Source organism: Haliotis asinina, chromosome 7 (assembly GCF_037392515.1).
Source record: "Haliotis asinina isolate JCU_RB_2024 chromosome 7, JCU_Hal_asi_v2, whole genome shotgun sequence".
NCBI lineage: Eukaryota > Metazoa > Mollusca > Gastropoda > Lepetellida > Haliotidae > Haliotis > Haliotis asinina.
Window position 1 is genome coordinate 43,816,289 of NC_090286.1, and position 11,957 is coordinate 43,828,245.

At 37.2% G+C, this 11,957-nt stretch overlaps 1 protein-coding gene across 1 annotated transcript; it reads left to right on the forward strand.

Annotated features, from left to right (window-relative positions):
- Positions 1–2,695: 2,695 nt before the first annotated feature.
- On the forward strand, positions 2,696–11,858 carry LOC137290934 (probable pterin-4-alpha-carbinolamine dehydratase). Its single transcript, XM_067822145.1, has 4 exons — positions 2,696–3,172; positions 5,396–5,533; positions 7,430–7,510; positions 9,890–11,858. Exons 1-4 carry the CDS (start codon positions 3,089–3,091, stop codon positions 9,989–9,991), a joined length of 405 nt encoding a protein of 134 aa, XP_067678246.1. The 5' UTR covers positions 2,696–3,088; the 3' UTR covers positions 9,992–11,858.
- Positions 11,859–11,957: the final 99 nt, after the last annotated feature.

Below are 11,957 nucleotides of genomic sequence, written 5' to 3' on the forward strand. Positions count from 1 at the left end.
ATATGAAAATAATACATTGTAACTGCCAGGTGGATCACATCACATCACGTATATTACATCACAGAGATTACCTTTAGGTGTATTGAGTATCACAGACTGTCTCTGTGTATTGTCTGTGACATTTTATTACAATCTGCTGCATCCCCATGAAGCACTTGGCTCGCCATTGCCGTTTTTTCCCAGCATTTTATGCTGTATATTGATATACATGTATGTAGGTCACGCAGATTACATCCTTAAAAATAAACGATATAAACTCTAATTATGCTTGTATTGTAAAGGTACCTGGAGTAACCGGCTGTGCAGCTTTCACCCATGTTCCTAATTCATTCAGCTATTTCATATCATTTTAAGAATTTTGACAAGGTATTTGCGAGTTTTAGATATTGCTAATTCAACAGCAACGTGGATTACGCATAAAATGGAGACAATTTAAAAATGGTAATCTGGTTTTTTTTAAATTATATTCAAACGCCATTCTTTATTTTCTCTTCAGAGAACAAAATTATAGAATATTTATAAATGCAATTTCAAAAACGTTTTCAGGATTTTTTTTATCATGGGTTACATTGGACAGACAGGTAACCCGTCTGGCGACAAGCGTTTTGTAATAAATCAGTCTATCTATATGCACATTTGTGGATAGTCAAATAAGCATGAAGGCTTGCCATTTAATTTTGTTTGCGATGCCTCTGCGTTGATATTTAACAGTAAACATATTTTTAAATACAAATCCCAACTCCCGAGGCTACAGTTTCAAGTGCAACAGTAATATTAATAAATGGCTCCGCTTTGGAGATAATTGGTGACCAGTACCGGTGTGGGGAATCGAACTTGCCGGGTATATGGCGTGTCAAACTGAAGCTTTAAACACAAAGCTACCCCTCCGCCCCTTACCACGGTGTTAATTCATTTACAAACATAATCAGCGAGAATCAGGGTTCGAACAATAAAAGGGTTCTGACGGGATGACGCTGTACAAAAGAACCTTGGCGCTACATCTGAGACCTTCGTGAAGTCTCGTGTTTTTTCTGTTTGTAGAATGTGCACGGACCCTGAGCTGAAGATAGGCCTGACTAGCCTCACAGTTATTATTTCGTAAACAATATTATAGTCCGTTTGGCTCAAAAGCGGACCAATAAATTGCAGTGTAGCTCGAAAACTAGTTTGTTAAAGAACTTTGTTATTTTAAGGAAACATAATCTGCAAAAATCTCACAGAGTTGGTATGATGTTTTTATTACAATCAGCGTTTCGTTGAGTATGTTATACTTATTAGTTTTTGAGTTACATTGCAATTAGGTTTGAGCCAAACGGATTATAACAGAAATTGACATTTCCAAAATAAAAATCACTTCTAGTAAATGACACGCGTACATGCCTAACATATAAACACTAGACACATGCAATGTAATGGCTGGGACGAATGCTATTTGAATTTCAGTGGCATTATGGAACATTTCACAATTTCAAACAAATATCTTGTTTTCCATAACAAACGCATTACAAATGCATTTTGCAACGTCATTTCTGTAAACAGCAGTCAGTCGGTGGGTTGTTTGTTGTTAAACGTCGCACTCAGAAACATTCCAACTATATGCTTCAGTCTCTGAAAAATTAAATCTGGACCAGACAATCCATGGATCAACATTTATGGGATACGATGACATGTGTCAAGCAAGTTAGCGATCCTGGGCACCCGATCCCGTTAGCTGCCCATAACGACTAACAAGGGCTACTGAAATCAGTTCTAGCTGCAAAACAACATTATAGGGAGACAATGTTTTAATACACTGACTAACAATCCCATTCGTGATTCGATTCAACACAACAAACGTACTTTTCAGCATCTGCACTTGAGTGAGAAAGTGCAGTTCCAATGATAATGTACATTTCACCACTTTTCTGTTGGTCATTGTGTCATTTTATACCGAAAAAGTACTGAATGTTCTTCAACACAAACTATAACCGCACTAACACAGTACCACGAAAAACAAGTTCACAATATTCAGAAAATATTTTGTCTCGTATACATGTTTAACATATAACTGAAAACGGAGATGTCATTTTGAAATATTTACAGGTCACAAAACAAATAATACACTTAAATGCATTACAGACAGAAGTTAATCGCCCGAACTTGACCGTTGTCCAATTATCAAAAACACTTTATGAAAGATATGTTTGTTTATTTGTTTAGTTGTTGTTTAACGCCTGACTCTTGACCACACAATCTAATGATCATCATCACCATGAACAACGACCTACACGATTGGATTTACGATGACCTGTGTCAGCTAAGTTAGCGAGCCTGACCACCCGATCCCGTTATTCGCCTTATGACAAGTATGGGTTGCTGAAGACCCGGTTTGACCTTGATCTTCGCGGGTACATTATAAAAGAATGTCCAACACTTCTGTGTGGGGAAAGTACAATGAGTTTACGAATGAAAGAGCACCAAAGCATGCAAAAAGATTTTGCTTTCCTTCAAATATTTACAAAATAAAAAGTAACACACAGTTTCCAGTATGCTTATCATGTCGTTTCATGTGCTTTAAAATTGCTAGTAATGTCTATAAGTTTGTTCTTTTCAACACAAAACATTTCCGAACCCAGAGAGTATGTACGTACATTGCAAATTTTGACCATCCCGAATCACGTGTCACGTGTGATATGAACAGTATATCGTCCAGTTTGTACATATTCAGGCACTCGTTCTCGATGGCTACACACCACAAAAAATGGGATTCTAAGTCGTAATTTAGTGTTAAAATAGGGCACTTACTACAATCTTAGCAGTAAGAGAGCTTAAAAAATCTCGGCCCTACACTATATTGCCTATTCCAAGTTCCATACCAGCATAGACAACGATGAGTGAATAACAATTGTACTTCAGGACCAAAACATTTAAATGGATCGTGCTGTGTGACACAGACTGACGTGTGCTTGTCGCTATTTAACGTTGACAGCAAGCATCAATGCCCTGTCGTTTGCGACGAAATCATTTTCCAACCGCTTCTTCTAATTGATGAAATAGGACGACAGGAGTTGTTTCCCTTCATGTTTTCCGGAAACAAGCGTCTCGTGTCATGAATTCTTATCGATTCGTGACTGTCCTTTCCAAGATTTGCCGTGTGGAGCCGCGACATTCTCTCACATTTGTGCACAAGATGGTGAGTTTCCGTGAAACATTTTAGTGCAACTTCAGCAGCTCTATCTAACTGTACAATCGAAACAATTTCATCTTACTGTAATGTCTGAGGGACCGTGAAATCATTCAAAGGTTCGCGCAAAGCCAGCAAACCACGGTCTACAGACTCGGTCAAAGGCCTCCCAGATGATTTCACCTCTTTCGTAATCACGGGAAATTACTGAGTATCAGGTGTTGGTTTAAGACGAAAATGGAGGTTTTCTATCGGAGTAATGATGGCTGTGTAAGATGCATTGGAATTATACATGGAACTGATATTTATGGGGATAGAATTCAGTGACCTACTTCGAAAGATGTAGCCACATATTGACTGATGCGCCAGTAAAAGCATTACATGTGTCCATGCTCTCAAGCCCCAAGCACAACATAAATAGTTTTTGGAACGATAAAGATGACCATTGTAAAAGTTTTGATGCTGTTATCATGTGTTTTCAGCGGGAACGTTTTACCCAGGCCTTTCATTAGCACTCTTTTAAACTGTTTGGTACTGTGTTCAGAATTTGTTGAATTTACAGAAAATGTTGCAGGTCAACTAGCCTGACTCAGTTATCTACATGTAGCTGATAAGTAGCTGGAATACTGATGAGTGCAACGTTAAACAACACACGAACCAAACCAACCAGATGGGTGTGATACAAGTACCCAGTAAAAGATGTTAAACCAGAGAGAAAACAGGCACCCTACTGGCTAACGACCAGTTATCGTCGCGTACCAATTATCGCCAATGCCTGGCTGTAGCGCTTGCGCAGACAGCTTTACTTTTACCTCCGTAGTATTTCACATATTGACACATCGACCAAAAAGATAGGTTACAAGAGTTAAAATTACTTTGAGTATTTTATGTTGCAGACGTTACAAATATGAATCCCTCTGAAGACGAGACCCAAATACATCGGGGGGCTGTCACATGACCATAAGTGTGTTGACATGACATTTCATAAATGATGAAAATTTAATGAACATCATCCTGGTTGTGTTGTGAATCTATAATCTCTGACTTGACAACTCAGTCCATAAAAAGTGCAGATTTTAATGTGTCTGAACATACCCATAATGCCAACATTCAATCACTTAACTTTGAATTGACCCGAATTTCCATCTCCGTTTTATGGACTCGACAGATACCATGCAGATGATACTGACAAATTATAACTGTAAAATTTCACCTTTATCTTTACGTTTTCCCCTGACAAAACAAACATTGTCAAAACTGCAAACAGTTACTCAAAATGTCAAGTTTGGTAACTTCAACCTCATGGTGACATCTCCATAGTCCCATCAGCTTATATCAGCATCCGTCAACATTCAAAATGAAAGTGAGTTTTGTTCTTTTAAACTTCTATTTTTATATGTCAAGGTTTGAAACACAATAGTTATATTAGCAACTTTATGTGAATAACATAAAAACTTCAGAAATAACGATAATTGGTCTTGTTAGTTGCAGGGAAAGCACAATGTACACTACCGCGCTTCCTGTTGACCGCGTTTTGGAGAAACACGATCGATAACAGTAAACAAGCAGAAAACATCGGTGAATAGCTGATCTATTATCAAGAAAAGTTTTATTTTTATTTCATTCTGTCAAGAAATAATGGAGCAAATCATTAAAAACCGCTTAAAAATGGCGATAACTGGTCGCTAGCAAGTATGTAGCTGTCAAATAATGCCAGAATTGAAACTTTCCCTAAAATCCTAAACACTTTCACCACGGAGCCATCTTTGAGTTTAATGTTAACGTTGATCAGTTTATGATTTCCAAACTTACACATTGAAGCAGAGAATTTCTCAGACTGATTCTATCTATAACAAAATCTGGAATTGTTATATGCCAGGTGTTTGAGGACAGTCCCCACTTTATTAACAGACAATGGCTTTTCAAGGTTGATGGATGGTGGGGTAGGCTAGCGGTGAAAGCATTGGCTTGTCATGCCGAAGACCTGTGTTCTATTCTCCACATGAGTACAGTATGTGAAGCACATTTCTTGTGTACCTGCTGTGATATTGCTGGAACATTGCCTAACGTGGCATAAAACTAAACTCACTCACTCACTCAATGTTATTAAGGTTGATGCCGTGAGTATTAATATCAGGGGGACTACATTTTCAGCCTTCTTTAACATTAAATATTTTGATCCTAAGACGTTTATGTTTATTTCAGTTTCTTGATGTTTGTCATTCCCTATAGGCTACTGAGGCAAAGCGTGGTAAACTGTCTGATGAGGAGAGAGGCTCTGCTCTAAGCCCCTTGACCGCTGTGGGCTGGACTTTAGTGGAAGGCAGGGATGCCATCTACAAGGAATATATCTTTAAAGACTTTAACCAGGTTTGAATAATAATTTACATTAAAATTTCAACATTTATGGTGGGACTATGATGGGACCTGTTGGGGCATACAGGTTTCTTTTCAACTCTTTAGTTGATTTGCCTAATGTAGTAAAGGTAGTCATCAAGTCGTACTAAGGAATGTAGGAATTTCAGTAACACATGGCCTACATGGGTGAGAGAGAAATTCCTTTGAAACTCTGTGTGCTTTACAGTAACAGACCACAGGGCTAAAAGTGTAGCTCTCAGCACTTTACACACCTCATAGTTAAAACTGGTGTCTGGTGTTTTACAGTTATCGGGCTGTGAGCCTTCCTTGGGGCTAATTGTTTTTTTAATAGTCCTTGATTCCGCATTATCTTACCTCAGTGCTGTATCGATTTTTTGAACTATCAGTGGATTGCAATTGTATAGTCTCAGATAGCAATTAGTAAAGGAAAGAAATGAAAAACTATCGATGCATCGACAGCATGTGTGACTATCGATTGTTTAGTAATTGACTTCTGTTGATAAATTCATAGCACAAAATACAGGATTTGTTCACTATATATAGAGTTATCTGCCCCATTTACCTCTTAAACAAACGTCACAATATGGCTGCAATATTGCCGACGTGACGTTAAATGATAACTCACTCACTCACTTAAACAAACATGGTGCCAGAGGCAAACATGGCATTCGACTCCAAGTTTGGGAGTTTGAAATTGTGAATAACAAATTAGTTTTAACTGTTTGTTTGAAGTGGGTTTCAAGTTTCTTGTCAGTTATCAACAGACACTGAAAGTGCTTCAACATGTTTATTTTTTTACACAAACTATACAATTTTGGGAAATGACTTCAAATGAGACAATTCAAGGAGAAAACACTGCTGCAATAGTATTGAAATAGTTCTCCACACTAGACTGTCGCTTTCACAACAGTATGTTGTAATTGACTATCGCTGTCCCAATGGTTGTTTCCTGCTCAATGTTCACCCTATCTTTCTTACTGCAATGTATCTGCAGTAGGGATTGTTTTTGCTGAAACTACTGAAACTCCCCAAATGAAACATGGCAAGCTTATCTAGGAGATACCTTATCATCAAGACGCGAATTCAAATGTTTATTGGTGCCATAAAGTATTTTTTGCCAAGGTTACATCCCTTGCTAAGTGTTATCAGATCATCACCATACCCAGTTATATCCCTTGGAGCAGTGTTTAGTGTGTGCAGGTGGGGCAGGTATTCCCTGTTCTTTTATGCTGAAGTTATACAAAGTGCCTCAAGAGTGACTATGGACATTTTAAATTATGATTATGATACTCTCTGCGACCAAGGTTGCTGAATGTCAACGAATTCGTGACCTGTGTAATTTACATAGCACTTATGGAGCGGGAAGTTTGGGCTTTATCTAGTCAGTCTTGTAAATGGTAATATTTGTCTTGGAGCTTTTGTAGATTCTTTGTCAAATACAAATAATGATAATAAAAAATAACTAGAATTTCACAGAATGCCCATTTAACAATATTATTACCAAATATATGTGAAGATGGGTGGCAAAAATGGTGAGAGGTGACTGTGATCGCATGGCTTGGGGGGTTTGGCTGATGCATGTCATTAGTCACCAGCATGCATACCAAGTCGAAGGCAGATTAGAGCAGTTCTAATACAGCAGTGTACCCTTTCACCCATATTCAGAGCACTTGATGACAGTTACTACATTGTCTGGTACATACTCTGCTAATTACGTACTTCTTGGATATTACTGTAGTGTTGCCAAAGGCAATAATGCAGTGATTGTTTGCCTCATTCTGATTACTGCATTTTTACCCTTATCACAACACACAATCAAAACAATTATTTATTTCATCATTTTGATTACTCTATTTTACTTTTATCCTGATGATGTGGGTGTTTCAGGCATTTGGCTTCATGACTAGGGTTGCTCTTCTAGCTGATAAGATGGACCATCATCCAGAATGGTTTAATGTTTACAACAAGGTGAGTTATACATTGAAATTGGATATATGACATTAACAGCTTCAGCTTGATGGTCTTTATATCACACCAATAGTTCAGGTATATCAAGGCTTTGATGACAGCCTCTGAAATGTCAGGTGCCTCTGAAGCATGGATCTTTCTATTTCTGAAATGGATTTATTTATTCCATTGGACATTTGTTTTCCTATGATATTAAAGTAGGAGAGTTGACCGGCTATAGAAGATCTCCAGCCTCAAGGCTGGTGACCAGAAAGGCATGGACTTTGTCTCTGAGGTTAGTGGAGGTATTGGATTTGTTTGAAACTTATACTGCCTTTGATATATTGATCATGTTGTTTTAATAACAGGAAGCGATGCCGTTATCTGAGAGTGCCATCAAACTCTGTTTGGCAACTTTTAGGAATAAAAGATGTTTGAATAGGAGTGCCTACTGTTGAGATCATTTTTTACAGGAATTAATTAGTCCAAAGTAGTCCAAATTAGTCCAAATGGTTTTTGAGATATCTCCCTGGTGGGAAAGAACTGATCCATTCAGCTTAAAGATGAGAAAATTCCTAACCTCATTCTAGTGACCAATATTATGAGTACATCAGGATGTGGTCAGCCCTGGTTTGCAAAACATAGGTCCCAGTTCAGCTGAGGTTAGTATTATGATTGAAATGGTAAAGATATTTACAGATTCTCTTACAGGACAGCACTTAGAATTACTGGCATATTCGATATTTTGTTTTAAATATTAATGTTATCTTGCTATTTTACCTTCTTAAAGAGTAAATGAATTGCAATACCAGTATGTGAACATGCCAGTGGACTGGCACAGATAACTGGTTCTCTCATCAACTACTGGTAAACACATACAAGATGATCCACGACCTGACAAATGACCGCAATTTGCATACTTGGGAACGCCCCACAGAACGATCCACTTGAAACAAGAGGGAGACAGGTTGTCTGATAAATATTGAGAAGTTCATTTTCCCTGTGCGTTTCACGCATGAATTGTTATAGTGCACTCGATTTGGGAACAGGTACAATCCCAACGAATTGAATCAACACAATATACTGAGCAAATATGTTTAGGACCACCGATCCATTTCATGAAGCAAATGACATTTTCCTGTTTTTTTTAACAAAATTGTTGAATATCTAAAATGCTTGTCAATGCCCCAATCATCTATTTGTCTTCGTCTTAACTAAAGGTTAGCGTGGAATATCAGTATCTTATGCCTGAAATTGCAGTCTAATCATTCGAAGGAATATGTGGTGTTGATTTCATGTCACTGTTAGCATGTATTGCACATGCATAATTGTCAAGCTACCTGTAGTAGCCAAGTGTACTCGCCCAATTCGTTGTACTGCCTCTCTTGTCACAAATGTGTTTAGTGTGCAGGATCATCTAATATGTGTCTAGCAGTACCAGTTTGACTTGCCCTGGCTGATTGTGGTGGCTGTGATGAGGAATATCATTCACCCACTGTACATGTAATCTGGAGAAATGTAGATTCCTTTGCAAGCACATTATTTCTCCACACGTGATTGAAGTTTATGTATATAACAAGAATTTAGTTTTGTTAAGCTTTATTTCAATTCATGACTGAAGTGGTATGGTAGGGTAATCCAGTAGTTAAAATGATCAGTTGTCATGCTGAAGGCCAGGGTTCCATTACCCACATGGTACAGTCCTTGAAGCCCATTTCTACTGACACCTGCCATAATATTGCTGGAATATTGCTAAAGCAGTGTAAAACTATACTCATCCACTCATGTCTGAAGCACTCTAATTAAAAATCATGGCTGTTTGACCACTAGTCGCCATCCGATGGGGAGGGGGAGGGGAGGAGGGACATAAATTCTTGCCTGGATAGGCACACTCACTCACAGTAGAGATGTGCCTGTCAGGAATGCTATAAGTCTAATTTTGGTCATGTACGCTTATTTATAGAGCCCAGACAGTAAAAGAAACTGTTGAAATCAACATCCAGACACGACATGCATTCACTTACCATAAGCTGAAAGATAACTGTTTAGATATCCCATATATACATTAGATAATAATCAGGTACCTGCAGAACTACAAGGTATACTACATGCAAAAGAAACTAGTTTCAGCAGCATCTCTGGTGTTTTGATCCGTTGCATTTCTGAAACAAGGGAGATAATTCAATAAATATGTCTCTTTATTGTAACTCTTGAATTATCTCCCTTTTTTATCATCCCAACCTTTCTATGCAATTTTCAGATATAACACTTACATAGCTTTAGTAGAGATATTCTGATTTTCAACCAGACTATATATATATATATGTATGTCAGTAGATAATTGAAAGAAGTAATTGACTTATAACTGACTTGTTAAGTAGTTTTGTCCTTGTGTTGCAGGTCCAGGTAACGCTGAGTACCCACGATGTGAGTGGTCTGTCACAAAGAGATGTCAAACTGGCCACATTCATGGAGAAGGCAGCCAAAACCATGCAGGACTAACAGAACTGTCCTGCCCCAAACATACATTCCATGTTGTTCAAGGTTATACTGTAGACCGACTGATAGATCCTAGTCAAGTTGAAGATTGACCAGCACAAGTCATAATTAACGAATAAGTGTTGTTATCTACATATCACATTGAACATTTTCCATTATACGATAATATATATCTCTTTGAAGGTTCAAATTACGATGAATGAGAATATTCGTTAATATCCCATTTCGATTAAGTATACTGAACAGCAGAAGAAATGGAAATTTTTTTGGAAAAAATGAAATCTCATAAACGTAAGCAATCATATTTATGTCTTCTTTTTAAGAACTTGAAAAACGCCAGAGTTGCGTTTCTTTTGCTGTTCAGTATATTCAGGTGCATACTTTTTTTTGTGCCACTTTTATCTTTAATCATGTCTGAACCAGGTAAAAGTGATATGATGAGTAACACTCCACAGGACTAAGTGCTATGCATTGTGAATCTAGAAGGTGTTAAGTATATGTTGAGAATAGATTTATTTGTAGACATACAGTGAAATCTGTCTAAACCGGCATGCACTGGGACTGAAGAAATAATCCAGTTTAGACAATGCGCCAGACTGTACAGCTGATGATAAATGTACAAGCCACAGGCGGGACTGAGAATTTAATGTAGACAACTTGCCGGATTGGACAGATGCCTTTGTTGACAGCGTCCAATGTAGTTGTCATGTGTGAAGACTTGAAGTGTTTTATCACTGACCTGACTGTTAGAGCTGGTTATGGATCTGGATCATAGAGATCATTAATAGAGACTGAATATGTATCAATTATCAACAAATATTGGAGAAGTCATTTTGAGAAAATAACGTTTTTCCCATGAGTGTTGACATAATTATTATTGTTTTACAAAGGAAACACCGTCCTAAACATTATTCAGAAGCAGCCCATGAGTAAAGATCTATCCTTGCGTTTTATCTGAGTAAATGAAAAATTTATTTCATCTAAAAAATTTATGTATGAAAACACAATTTTCATACTGATAGTCATAAAAAATTATTCCTATCAACAGCATTTCAGATTATCAATCTTTTTTCCCAGCCATAATGACTAGCTTACACAGGTTTGTGCTAGACCAAGAGCAATAATTGATAAAGGTGATACATACATATATATTCTGTGTTGTGAGTGTATGTACATTGTGCCTTAGATTGGTAGATGTTGCTGTCATGATTTCATTTGTGAAAACTTGAATGATGATAATGGTGATGAGAGAGGATGTGTGTATTTTGTAGTGTCTGGAATATACTGGTGTTTATATCATGTTTATTTAACTACTTTTCCGAAATACTGCTCTTTGCATACACAGCACTTTCCGTTTGATGATATTGAAAAAATTGTTTAAAATTTAAAAAACACTAACTTTATCATGGAATATATGTTTCTAAAATGTCTTTTCATGGTCATGGGTCTTGGATGCGACATTAATCCACATTTCACATAGCCATTAAAAGAAAGGAATCTTAAAATTAGACCATGATTAAGTGATGACAACTTGTGTGCATGGGGTAAAAGGTGCATTTGTTCAATAGTTTCTCATGTTTGGATAACCTGGTTTTGTGTAGACAGCACATGTTGTAGATAGATAACATGGACATTTAGGAAATACAAACAGGCATCTATAGTAACCATATCTAGTCATGACATACTTGAAGGACACATTCGCGAGAGGTCAAAGTTTATAGACATGTTACAATCATGAGCATGAATGAATCTCATAGGTGCCTTCAGTGTGTAGCATTTATGTTGATTTTTGTCAAATGTTTCGGATATTGTTTACTGATTTTGAAAAGTACCTTATGTAGCTGTGAGGCAGTAAACAGCTGACTTGTGATACTTTGTTGAATTATTTAATTGTTTATTACACGTTGTATATTATTGTAGATCACTGATCCACTCTTTTAAGATTCCGTGTGTTGATTAGTGATGCAAT